At 40.4% G+C, this 13,903-nt stretch overlaps 1 protein-coding gene across 1 annotated transcript; it reads left to right on the top strand.

The window, feature by feature from the left end:
• Nucleotides 1-8,951: 8,951 nt before the first annotated feature.
• Nucleotides 8,952-13,516, top strand: LOC143581181 (protein NSP-INTERACTING KINASE 1-like). The gene is made up of 11 exons (XM_077064016.1): nucleotides 8,952-9,384; nucleotides 9,469-9,601; nucleotides 10,038-10,109; nucleotides 10,203-10,346; nucleotides 10,421-10,492; nucleotides 10,581-10,640; nucleotides 10,718-10,815; nucleotides 10,887-11,033; nucleotides 11,371-11,712; nucleotides 12,117-12,496; nucleotides 13,099-13,516. The coding sequence occupies exons 1-11, from the start codon at nucleotides 9,267-9,269 to the stop codon at nucleotides 13,417-13,419; spliced, it is 1,887 nt and encodes a 628-aa protein (XP_076920131.1). The 5' UTR covers nucleotides 8,952-9,266; the 3' UTR covers nucleotides 13,420-13,516.
• The last annotated feature ends 387 nt before the right edge of the window (nucleotides 13,517-13,903 follow it).

Raw genomic sequence — 13,903 nt, 5'->3', positions numbered from 1 at the left:
AGTTCCACACGTCCTTTGGGCAAACAGAACGCTGAAAAAGGCCAGTACGGGAGAAACCCCGTTCAGCCTCACTTATGGCACTGAAGCCATGGTCCCAGTCGAAATTGGTTTGCCCTCACCAAGGGTCTTGATTCAGCCAGAAGACAATGCTGCGGAAAGACGGTTAGACCTTATGCTAACCGAGGAACGCAGAGACTTAGACGCAGCGCGTGAAGAAAACTACAAGCGACAAATGCAAAAGTACTACAACACGCGGGTAAAACTCTGCAACTTCAATGTAGGAGACTACATATTGCATAACAACGAGGCTTCAAACCAAGAGCGCCCAGGAAAACTGGCACCGGTCTAGGAAGGACCGTACATTATCAAAGAAGTTTTGGGAAAAGGCGCATACCGGCTCGAAAGGCTCGATGGCACTCCTATCCCAAGAACATGGAACGGAGCTCAATTACGCAAATGTTACATGTAGATCAATTCCAAACTTGTAAAGAAAAGGCCTAGAGCCACTTCTAATGGAAATGATTCTCCTTTATCACATTGTGTTGATAGCCTTACCTTTATACTTATGAACTTCCCACACTGATATGCCGGTATTCACCGCATAAATATGGGAAGAAGTAAGTCGTTGCGTGTGGAAGGCGGCAAAACCCGCATAAACACATAAAACGGTAAAAATTTCTAAGATAAGGAAAACCTTCACGCAGGTCAGCTATAGGTGAAGTTTGGTCATCCCAATAAATGAAAGTGACGGTCCTACCCGCACAATCATGATAGAGGAAACTGAACATTAACCTATTGGCAACCGCGCGTCGAAAGGTTAACTTATTCAAAACACTTAGAAAATTTCAAAGGAAAAGATGAGGAAAACTTCCACGCAGGTCAGATATAGGTAAAGTTTAGCCATCCTACTAAGTGAAAGTGACGGTCTTATCCGCACAATCACGAAAGAGGAAGCAAAACTTTAACTTATTATCTGCCACGTTGAAAAGTTAACTTATCTAAGTACTCAAGAAATTGCTAAGTTAAAACAAAATATGCGCGAAATAAACAAGGCAAGACATTAACAAATAATCTTTATTCCATCAACATTCAAACATTACAAGAATTGCTGGGTACATACCCGCATACAAGATTAGAAGTCTATACAAACATAAAAATCTACTCTAATGGTGGAAAGGGATCTAAAGTATCAAGCTTCAGGACCACTCCCACTTGGACCCGCACCATCAGTAGAGTGTGGCGGTTCAAGGAAAGCTTTGAGGATAGCTAGCCCATCATCAGCAGCAGCAATCTCGTTTACCTTCTCCACCACCGGATGCGGGAAGGCGGCATACTGATTCACTGCTTGGTCATACGCAGCTTCAGTATCCACATTGTAAAGAGGGAAGTTGGAAGGCGGAATGCATTGTTCAACAAACCCTAGACCAAGCAAGAAGCCAGCCTTTTCCCCATCCTCATGAGAAGCGTTGAGGGCTGCGCTCATCGCATCGTCATATGATGTGTTCGTGAACACCCGATGCACAACCTAAAAAACAGAAGTATATCAAAAACTCTTCTAAGAAAAAACGTAAAGAAATTGTGAAACTACGCATACCTGAGACAACGCTTCTCGGAGAAGCCATTCCTTGGTAACCAGAGCCTCCTGGAGGGCAGCTTGAGCTTCATTACGGGCGCGTTCAGCTTCGTTCTTTGTAAGGTTGGCAAGCAACACATCTTTGGCTGCAGCCTCTTCGACGCCCTTTAGCTTACGCTCAGTGTGGTCAAGCACCCCCCTCTGGTCCAAGATCTCTTGGAGCTTCTTGGCATCTTCCATGGCCAAGGCATCATGAGCCTGCTGGAGCCTCTCTAATTTGGCTTTAAGTTCCTCATTCTCGATGCGTAGAGGCTCAGCAGCAGCTTCAGCCTTGGTGGCCCTCTCGGTTGCATTCCGTGCAGTTTCATTAGCCAACCGAAGCTGTTCATTAACAGCTTGGGCGGCCTTGGAACGGGCCTCGAGAAGAGCCTGAACTTCAACCTCAAGGGCCTTGAAGGCCTTCTCCTTCTCCGCAGCAACGGCGGAGAGCCTCCTGTTCTCCTCCCGGACAGCCCGCGCCTGAGCTACTTCTTGGATACGAGCTGCCTTTAACTTGTCGTTTTCACGACAAAGCAGCTCGACGCGCGGCTGCATCCGGGCTACGAGAATGCGGAGCTCATTTGTCAACATACCCTCCTGGTAGCTTGACATTGCTTCCCCCAGCGCCCCACTTGGGGCGGCGTGGCGCGCCCACTCGACGCATTCCACAGGCGTCCGAAGGGTTGTTCCTCGGCGGATGTTCCATCGTGGAACATACACTTCATTGGAATCCGACACTGCAAAAGCAAAAAGCAGTTAGGAAAAGTTGATAAAAAAAAATATAAAATAAAATAATAAAAGGCCAAAATAACCCTACGCACCTGTAGGGTCGACGACAGGCCTGTAGCCGCCAAACCCATCACCCGAACCTAACGGATATCCATCCAAGAGGTCAGGCAGATGGGAAGGAGGCAGAGATTGGCTTGACGCCCCAACCTCGGACATACCTGAAGGACTGGCCGTAGTCGCCGGCGCCGGATGAGGCATAGCGGAGGCCGCCGTGGTAGAAACCAACGGAGGTGAGCTCACCGGAGGTGAACTCACAACCGCGGCTGCAGCTGTGGAAGAATCCACAGAAACACTCACCGCCGGCTCAGTGAAGGAATCAGTGAATATGGCACTGACAGCCGGCGGAGACGTCGTCACAGTTGGAACAGTTGGCTCAACCGGGTGAGCAACTGAACCAACTGAAGCAGGCGCAGTCGCCTGGGTCATCGCCTCAGGTAGGTTGACCAAACCTACCGTCATGGGTCCGGAGGTGCTCCTCCCCGCTCCACCCTGGAATGCGGTAGCATCCACGCCTGCACAAAGAAGATATATAAGTATAATGGCGGAAAGTTATGCAGTTAAGATAAAGGAAGTATACTTACGGGTCCTTTTGAGCTTGAAGGTGCGAACGGGCGGGGACGAACCCGATGGAGCCGGCCTCTTCGTACCGGTCACCGTCGTTGTCCTGGGCTGCTCGGAGGTGACAGCCGTTTCAACCTCCAGAGCAGTGGTCTCAACACCACCCGGGTTCCCCGCCGCCTCTTCACTCTCGGTCTCCGACTCAGACCAGTTCACCTGGTCGGCAGTGGAGGCTACCTTCGCCTTGCCCTTCCCGCCAACAGCCTTCTTCTTCCGCGCAAGAAAAGGACCATCTGCGGATTCCTCATCAGAAGATGACAAGATTAGAGGAATTCCAGCAGAGGTTTCAGCATTCAGAGGGCGGGGGTTAAATAGTCTTTTACCTGGCCGCGTGGCGCTCAGTATTTCGTGGCCTGGCGGGTAGGCCTCCACAAACCGATCCGCAGTCTGCGCAAGGATGGGCAACTCGTTCTCGTCAAGAGCACGAGTAACAACCGAGCGGGACCGTCAGCTTCCCGCGGATGCAGGAGGGACTGCAAGTCATTTCCCTCTGAAATAAAAAGAAAAATAGTTAGAAAAAACCTTAAATCAACAAAGAAGACGGAGCATACCGTAAGGGATAAAGTTCAAACCGTATTCAAGTACGATGGGAATCTGTGGCGCATCCGCCCCAGCATCCTTCCACACCCTGCTCATACCGAGCATCACCATCCCGGACTCCGGAAAGCGGTAAACCGGAGTTTGGATCCGGGAAATCTTGGAGAACCATTCCGCCTCCTGGTAGTTGGAGGCGTGAAGGCTGGGGAGAGCTCTCCCGTTCTTAAATGTCATCGCTATAGGGACGACACGGGCAGAGATGTAAAAGAACTCTCGCTTCCAAGACCGAAGACTGCGCTCGGTAGCGCAGATCTTCAAACCCTTGATCCGGGCGACCAGGGTGTACCAGCCTTGGATGCACCTCCAGGAGTAGAAGGTCATCAGGCGGTCGACGTGGGGATCCACGCCAAGAATGAGGCACACCCACTCAAAATGGTGGATCTTGGCGATCGCCATTGGGTGTACCTCCGTCAGGTGCACACCGTGTCTATCCAGAACACGGTATACAAACTTCGTCAATGGGAACCTAAGATTCCCATAGACGAAGAAGGCGGCATATACCCCTATTTTGCCCTTGGGGGCATCGTACACCGTCTGGTGTGGCTCCGGAAACTCAGGCTCGAACGGCTCGAGCATGAACTTCCGGACGATGTACCGGTAAAGCTCGATGGGAAGAGCACACTGGCATTCGCCAGCAGTGCTCTTATCGTCCTTATCGGACGTAGACGTCGGGTTCTCGACATACAAGTCAGACTCCTCGACGGTAGCTTCTGGATCATGAGTAGACGACATGTTTTGGAGGTAAAGAACGATTTCAGGAGAATGCTCGACAGAAAGTTAGAGTATTCGCCGGAAATCGCTTAGAAGAAGAAGAAAGAAGTGAAAGTGTGGATTACCAGGAACCCTCTCCCTCTTTATATACTCATCGCAATGAATGCGATGAATTTAATGCGGAGGAGAGAGAAAAGAGCTGGTGCAATGAAACTATGACACGTGGAAAAAGCAAGCTGGCAACAGCTGTTGACGGGACGCGCGCCGTAAAATCCGCACCCACGCGCCCGAAAAATCGCGCCCACGCGCCTGAAAAAGCGTCTGGAATGACCATATACTGTCACGTCGCCATAACTTCCTGCACGTCCTGACACTGTCAGAAGAAACCGTCGGACGACGTTTCAACAGTTTGGACTGTTCTTATCCTTTCACCAACTCTTCGAATTTCAAAAAGATTCAAAAAGATTCAAAAGTAAGCGGGACTATACCCCTTACCTTGGCAACCAAGTAACTATAAGACAGGTGCGAGTACAGTGTCAAGGCAAAACCCTTCACATAATTAGCACCCGCAGAGAATGGACGCCAAGAATACCTTGGAAGTAAGATAACTATAAGACGAGTGCGGGTACAGTGTCAAGGCGAAACCCTTCACATACTTAGCACTCGCAGGGAATTGAAACCAAGAAGGATCTTCTGGGCCATGCTTGCGGAAAGGGAAATAACATCCCCGCATAGCGGGAACGTTGAGAACTAGATTGTTTGAAGCTCCTGGATGGAATTGGTTCTTTAACATAATTGATCACTATGTTTAAAACTACCAAAATCTCGTGGAGAATCTACACAAGTGAAACTCATCGTTCCTGACTTGCGAGGAGGTTACACACCTACCCGCATCATACCCAAAGATCAAGCAGAAAAGTCAGGAATTTCTGCACGTGACATTAGGGAAACCGCGGGAAGAATCCCCACGGACAACCTTAAAACTAAATCCTTTTCAAAACCCCTTGCTTAAGTCCAAAGTTCACCTCACTTATTAACAATTCATGAGAAGAACATTGGACTGAGGGGACTTGAAGAGGTAGGTCCCAGCAGAGCCCAGTTGGACCCGCAAGACTCACCTTGAAGAGGGACGTCTGCGCAAGGACCAACTGGTTCCGCAGGACCCACCATGCTAAGAGATGAAGACCTTACGCGCAGTACGCCAGCTGTTCCCGCAGGGAAAGCCTCCCAATGGTGAAGTACCCCGTCTGTTCCCGCAGCTGCGGATACAAGCCATCAGGGAAGGCTACCCGCACTAATAGCAAGGCTATACGCACAAGGCACTAACTCTCAATAATTCAGTGTCACCTGAAGGAATGAGCAAGGCGGGAATACTCTCGCCCAAATGAGCCAGTCCGTATGCTTCTGGAAGATCTTTTGTACTATACCCGCCAAGGTATGGACAAAATAGACAAGATCTGACCAAAGCAGCCCATGATCCAATCACAGGGTGACAGCTCACCGACAACAGTACGAGGAGAAGCATGCTCTAGTACTGTTTCACTATTAGCCGCTGCCTACTCACCAACCCCTGTCGTGGCACGCACATAGCCTGCAGTTGGTGGAAAGGGAACAGTACACAGCCGGCCTTGTCACTATCAGCCGCTGCCTACCCACCAACCAGCATGGCACGTGCGTAGCCCATAGTTGGTAGAACAGGAATATTATACAGCTGGCTGTACCTGCTTGGAAACCTACCTTCGGCTATAAATACTCCAACACCTTGGAACGGTATCATCATCTTGTATCTTACCTTCACTAGCTATTTCTCTCAATATACACTTATATTCAGAGCAATCTAGTCTGATTCTCACGCCGGAGGGTGGTCACAAGGAGGAACCCCCCCTCCTCAGTGACGAGCTCACGGTGTCTGTTTTGCAGGTCATCTGAAGAACATCCTTCTTTGCCGGACCGAACCCTCGTGGGAAACATTACTTAACCCCCAGATTATCCATAATCTACTCGGGGTCACCTAGTGTTTCTTCAAAAATATAATAAAATGACAAAATATAATAAAACTACACGAGAAAACAAACACATAAAATAACAACAAATTATTCGTTGAGTGTAGATATGTGGATACTTACTCAACGAGATCACCGCGTATGTTGTGGAATATTTGTTCATAACACAAGTTTCAAACACTTGTCATTTACTCGCAGACCATATTGAATGGGTGGGAGCTCGTTTTCATGAAATGTGTATAACACCAGACCATCGCCTTGTAGAATTATATAATATAATATGATGCACACATACGTTATTCTTCTAGTTATAGTGATGTACATGCCATGCCGGGTTTGAATAACAGTCTAATGAGCTTTGAGGACACCAAGTGCCAGTCTAATGAGCTTTGAGGACACCAAGTGCCCATTTCACGCCCTTTCAAGTCGCCACTTGTGTTCTTTTTAATTTTTTTTATTTATTATTATTATTATTTGCTTATTAAAGTTTGAAAATTAATATGCTTTTATAAAACAAGCCTGGCTAGGGTATATCCTTCACACCATAAATATTCATATTTGTATTGTGTTATGTTAACCATAAATTAAGTATCAAGTGTAGTTCCATTGAACATATTTGTTTTTTTTAATGATTATTGACTGAAAACATTGACGTCGTACGTTGTTGAAACCTCGAAACAAAAAAATGCATGTAAAAACCTTAAATATGTCGGGACCATAAAGACAACCTTTTGACGAAATAATCTACAACATCATGGTCGTGAGCAGCCACACGATTCCTAACTAAATATATTCTAGCTAGTATCTTGAATTTCAGTATCTATAAAAAATGGATATGCATTGTGACATAACCTTTGCCACCATCACTACCGTCGTCACCGCCAATTGACCACCACAATTTCTTGCATAATGAGCTTCAAGAATGATAAATCATATATGATGGATCTTATCAATATCCATGAATGATAAATCATAGATCGAACTGCCGAATCAGAAAAATCGGGTGCTATCATATAGCTTTGTGTCGGCTAAGTTCACGAGTTGGAGATAAGTGAACTCGAACCACTAACATCCACGTCAACACCGCCTATGTTAGCATTTTTATTTTAATAAATTTTATTTATTTTGAGGCATAACTATTTTTTATAATCGTATTCCTATCTTTCGTCTTTTTACCAATCAAACAACACATAATAATCATTCATTCTGTTTCCACATATTAACCAAACATAACAATAACAATAAGATAATAATGCTCCATTTCATTTTCCATTGTTTATTTCATTTACTCATACATTTCATTATCTTATAGCAAACAAACCGTATGACAATTCAACATTTAAAATAAAGATAAAAACTTTCTTTTATTGACCTTGGGATAAATATTTATAAGTTTTATCATTTGAGACAACAAGAATGTATATTAATTAAACTTACTGATAAATATTAAATAAAAACCCATCTTATCTAATATTTTTTATAGGAAAATACCTATCTTCTATTAAATATATATAAAACTAATAAACTTATTAACCACCATGAAAAAGTTATATTGTTATTGTCTTTTTTTGCTCTTTCACTTTTCTTTAATAGCATCGGGTGCCTTAAGCATATAAAAAGGGACAATTCTTCCCAATGAAGCGTGTGAAAAAGGTGAATTCTATGAGTGGAGCATTGAATCACCATTCAATAAAGCAACATTCAAAACAAACACCCTCCCAAGTATACAAATTAATTTAAAGTTTTAAACATTAAATTACACTTTTTTTTCTTTATGAATATATGTAACTAAACCTTTGTTTTTTAAGTTAATTTAAAAAATTACATCAAACATATTTTGTTTTTCACTAACTACCTTAGATTTTCGGTTGGAAAGAACCAAACGATTGACAAGCAATAAACATAAAAGACGTTTAATGCAGTTTCCTTTACTTAAAAATGAAATGTGTTATTAACCATATATCTAAAAAAGGTAAAATTTTATATTTATTCAAACAATTTTGTATTATGTTTATCGTTGTACATTTCGTTTCCACAACCTCCTTAGATTTTCACTTGGAAAGAACCAATAACTGACAAACGATAAACATAAAGATGTTTAGTGTAGTTTTCTGTACTTAAAAACGAAATATGTTACTACTTATAAAAAAAAAGTAAACATCTTTTCATTCAAACAATTTCGTAGGTGTCACATTTTAACTTTTAATTCCTTATATCAAATATGACAATATTAAAAAAAAATAGAATTTAAAATATATCAACCATTTTTCACTTAAATAAATAGCATATGTGAGAATATTTAATATTTAATGGAATGTTTCACACCTAATTGTCCCTGTCTTGAAAATGAAACATTGGATACAAAAATCCACCAACAAACTACAAATTCAACTACACATGGAAATCCAAAAAAAACAATTATATGTTTGATCATGTGGGTCACAATATTTTTAATTAATTTATCTTTTATTAATTTTATTAAAACCAAAAAGCTAAAATTCTTGGAGTGATTATATAAAATAAACCCCATTATCTCCATATGCTCTCCTTCTTTATATGGCAAATGCATAATTTAAGCAACAAAGAATTAAGGGAAACCATCAATCATCATTTATTCATTTCTCACTCCTCAATAATTTTACCTTTATTTGTTAGTTGCTTTATTTTAGTTTAAAGTTTACTCAAATCGTCAGGAAGTATGAGAAAAAGTTATATTATTTTTATAATTTTTTTTTTGTTACTCATGTCACAGTGCCAGGCATGCTACTTCTCTTTATACTACAAAAAACAACACACACTGCTTTTTCTTGGGTCTATCATATTATTATGTAATATGTTAAAATGGTTACCATCATCATCAAGTTAAACATTGCACATGCATATCAGCATATATATAACTTGCATTGAGTCAGTTCAAGTTTTTAGACTCTTTTGACATGAGGGTTCAAATAAAGATTGGTGCTTTATGGTTCTTGTTATGTTTCTTGATATGTTTCTTGATGCTTTTTGGTTGTTCATATGGCTTGCTTTCTCCTAAAGGTGTAAACTTTGAAGGTGGGTTTGAATCTTTATTGTGAAATCTTGATCTCATAAGCTTAAAAATGTGATTTTTGATGTGGGGTTTTGAAATCTTTATAGTTCAAGCTTTAATGGGTATTAAAGATTCATTGTTGGACCCTCATGGTGTTCTTGAGAATTGGGATGCTGATGCTGTTGACCCTTGTAGTTGGACCATGGTTACTTGCTCTTCTGAATCTCTTGTCATTGGTTTGTAAGTCAATCTTCATCAACCATTAAGTTTTCTTAAGTAGGATCGATTTTGCTGTTCAACAGAGGGTTGCGCTGCAAATTGTTGCATGTGTTACTTGTTTTACCTGCCACTCTGTTGTGATCGTTTGAACGGTCATCGAAAAGTTTCTTTAAAATTTGAAAATTTCTTGTTTCAAATGATCATTAGGGGAACACCTAGACAGGATTTTTGCAACTTGTTGCCTGTTTTACCTGTTACTCTGTTGTGATCGTTTGAATGGTTATAGAAAAGTTTGTTTAATATTTGCAATTTCTTGTTTCAAATGATCATTAAGGGAACACCTAGCCAGAATTTACGCAACTTGTTGTCCGTTTTACCAGCCACTCTGTTGTAATCGTTTGAATGATAATCGAAAAGTTCGTTTAATATTTGATTTTTTTTTTCAAATGATCATTAGGGGAACACCAAGCCAGAATTTATCAGGCACACTATCACCAAGCATTGGCAACTTAACCAATCTTCAAATAGTGTAAGTAATAAGTATCAATAAAAAAGATTCAACCTTTACAAAATGGTCAAATAGGCATCTTTTGATTATGTTTAATGAGTGACATTGGTGCAGATTATTACAAAATAATCGAATTACCGGACCGATCCCTAAGGAAATCGGTAAACTAAAGAAGCTTCAAACAATTGATCTTTCTGATAACCATTTCACCAATGAAATCCCATCATCTTTAGGTCAACTAACAAGTCTTCAATACATGTAAGCTTGTTTTAATCATATCACATTAAAAGTTCAAACTTTTAATGATCTTTGACTAATATTGACTTTCACAGGAGACTTAACAACAATAGTCTTTCTGGTCCAATCCCACAATTAGTAGCCAATATGACTCAACTTGCTTTTGTGTAAGATTTCATGTCTTATTTTTAACTCTTGATTAACATTTGACACCACTTAAACATAGTACATATTAATGTTTTGTATTTAATGCAGGGACTTATCATTCAATAACTTAAGCGGCCCGATTCCTCGGTTTCCTTCTAAGACCTTCAAGTAAGCTCTCCATCACTCCCGAATCCTTAGCGTGTGCACACGATCAAATACATATCTAATGAATCTATATGTGGCAGCATTGTTGGGAACCCTTTAATATGTCGAACGGGATCCGAACAACAGTGCTATGGAATGACACTTATGCCCATGTCAATGTCTTTAAACACTACTCAAGGTAAAATAATATTGTGCACATTTTCTTGATTTAGTGATTTAAACTTCATTAATATTTTATCTTTTTTGAAGGTGGTAGCACTATGCCAAGATCAAAAGGTCACAAACTTGCTCTTGCCATTAGTACAAGCCTCGGGTGCATCTCGTTGCTCATATTTGGGCTCGCTTTACTTTGGTGGAGGCGAAGGCATAATCAAGAACCATTCTTTGATGTCAAAGGTATGTAAAATCAGGGCCGTCTCCAAGAATTGCTAAAAATAGTTTGGCCGAATGTGAGTATAAATTCGGGCCTTAGATAATATATAAATCGATAAGTCATATATAAAAAGTAATCGAGTATTTAAACAAAACTTTTGATTGGGCCTAATACAGTTTCTTTTTTATAAATACATATATGTCTTTTTAAATTTTCGGGCCTCTGGGATGATCAGGCCCAAGCGGCCGACCTCCCTGCCTCTCCATCCCAGACGGCCTGTGTAAAATGTAAATAATATTCGGTTTGCAATGAGAATGAGTATTATTAACTTTATTACGATTCTTGATTGAATTAACGCAGATAAATATCGTGAGGAAGTGTCATTAGGAAATCTAAGGAAATTTCAATTTAGGGAGCTTCAAATTGCAACACACAACTTTAGTAACAAGAACATATTAGGTAAAGGAGGTTTTGGGCATGTTTATAAAGGACAACTACAAGATGGTAGTTGTGTGGCAGTGAAACGCCTCAAAGATGGTGGTGCCGCCGGTGGAGAGAGGCAGTTTCAGACGGAAGTTGAGATGATTAGTCTAGCTGTACACCGGAATCTACTTAGATTATACGGATTTTGCATGACTCCAACCGAAAAGTTGTTGGTGTACCCATATATGTCCAATGGTAGTGTGGCTTCTCGTCTTAAAGGTACCATCTTTACTAGATTTATCAGGGAATCCTTATTTGTCATACGTCCCATATAAGGTTATACAGTCGGTATAACCTCTAAGGAAGCTTATCACTGTCACATATGTCATTTTCAGTAAAGTTGTACAGACAAACCACAAAACAATCTGTATAATAAATTTATTATTTTTATATTGGACCGTATAAAATTATTGATCATAAATGTCGTGCAACCTTTTAAGGCCATGTATGACATATTCTATCATACGTGTCGTATAACTTTATATAGGTTGTATAATTATTATAATATTATAATTAGGCTTGACTCTTTACTAAAGTTTGGGCCCAACCACGACTCATGTCAAGTCGGGCCCATGGGCTGCTTTGGGTTATGTAACTAACTTATTCTACCTGTCGTTTAACAGCAAAACCAGTGTTGGATTGGGCCACACGAAAGAAAATCGCGTTAGGGGCCGGAAGAGGTTTACTATATCTTCATGAACAATGTGACCCAAAAATTATTCATAGAGATGTGAAGGCTGCAAACATACTTCTTGATGATTGTTGTGAAGCAGTTGTTGGTGACTTTGGTTTAGCCAAACTTCTAGACCATCAAGACTCACACGTGACCACCGCGGTTCGTGGTACTGTTGGCCATATAGCACCCGAGTATCTCTCCACGGGCCAATCATCCGAAAAGACAGATGTTTTTGGCTTCGGAATCCTTCTTCTTGAACTCATTACCGGTCAACGCGCTTTAGAGTTCGGCAAAGCCGCTAACCAGAAAGGAGCAATGCTTGATTGGGTACCCAATTCTTCATTTTTTTCGCGACAAGCTACCTCGCCGGAAAATAAAGATTCCAGCGATTGAACATTGCCGGAAAATAAAAATTCCGGCTATGCAATATCATTGGAAAATAAAGTGTCAAAAAAATTATTATTATTACAATAATAAAAATAATATTTATAATAAATATATTTAAGAAAAACATATATATATATATACACACACTGTATTATAATACAGATTAGAGCACAAAAATGCGATTTTACATAATTTTAAAAGTTTAATTAGTTACAACTTTTAAATCATGTGGTACAGTCCTTCTAAACATATTGCTGGCATTTAAACCAGCTTTTCTCATGATTTTAAAACGACCATAACATTTTTATTATGTTCACATTTCATTTTAAAGAAAATTACACCATATAAATGAGCATTTTATTATTTTTTTAATTTTAGTAAGGTATATCTAAACATTTTTCATTAAAAACAGTTAACATGTACGTCATTATCAGGGTCTGTATTTCCATCACATCACACAAATCTATATAATAAAAACCGGTACATAAATGTTCCATCATTTTTGTGCATTGTGAAATGATTTATAAACTTTGATTTCACAGGTGAAAAAGATTCATCAAGAGAAGAAACTCGAAATATTAATCGACAAAGACTTGAAGAACAACTACGATAGGATCGAATTAGAGGAAATTGTGAAAGTGGCATTATTATGCACACAATATCTTCCCGGACACCGGCCAAAGATGTCCGAAGTTGTACGAATGCTAGAAGGCGATGGATTAGCCGAAAACTGGGAAGCTTCACAAGGAGTTGAGTCAAGCACGAAGTATCGTACGCCTGAGTTGTTGTCGTCGGAGCGATATTCTGATCTCACTGACTCTTCTTTACTTGGACAAGCAATTGAACTCTCCGGCCCAAGATGAAGTGGCTTTTTAAATAGAAAATATGGTGGGGAATTTTAATATATATATTTTTTTGTTATAGGGTTTGTTAATTAATGTTGGAATTTGTAATGCTTTAGTTAATTTTGTATGCTATATAAAATTAGTTTTTTTTTAATTCAACTCGAGATACGTTTATTGTAAAGAGATCGTTGTATAACGAACTAAGAATTGGTTAACAACAAACAAGTGATCGTTGGAAACAAAATAAACGAACACGTACATAATAATGTCGTGTGGTAGGAAACGACATACTAGGTACTATCATTATCTTAAGGATTTGGAGTGCGATTGTGAATACACATGTTACGTGAAGCTTTACGAAAGGAGAATTTTAAATTTGTTTGATACTTATTTCATTTATTTTTTCATGTTCTAACCAGATCATCGATAGCACCTCGGCTCTTTATGTGACGAGTCTAATATGTGTTTTGATTTAAAAGTGTATATAATTAGTAAACATCCT

Source organism: Bidens hawaiensis, unplaced genomic scaffold (genome assembly GCF_021521415.1).
Source record: "Bidens hawaiensis isolate Kalapana, Puna unplaced genomic scaffold, B.hawaiensis_p1.1 tig00030823_1, whole genome shotgun sequence".
In the NCBI taxonomy this organism is placed as follows: Eukaryota; Viridiplantae; Streptophyta; class Magnoliopsida; order Asterales; family Asteraceae; genus Bidens; species Bidens hawaiensis.
The sequence above is the reverse complement of the archived record's forward strand: the minus strand, read 5'-3'. Positions and strand labels throughout refer to the sequence as shown.

Excerpts from the sequence above, each read along its gene's own strand:
- LOC143581181 (XM_077064016.1), top strand. The coding sequence starts at position 9,267 with ATGAGGGTTCAAATAAAGATTGGTGCTTTATGGTTCTTGTTATGTTTC. Across the intron at positions 10,493-10,580 it reads ATGACTCAACTTGCTTTTGT|GGACTTATCATTCAATAACT; the intron begins GTAAGATTTCAT and ends TATTTAATGCAG. Across the intron at positions 10,816-10,886 it reads GTCTTTAAACACTACTCAAG|GTGGTAGCACTATGCCAAGA; the intron begins GTAAAATAATAT and ends TCTTTTTTGAAG.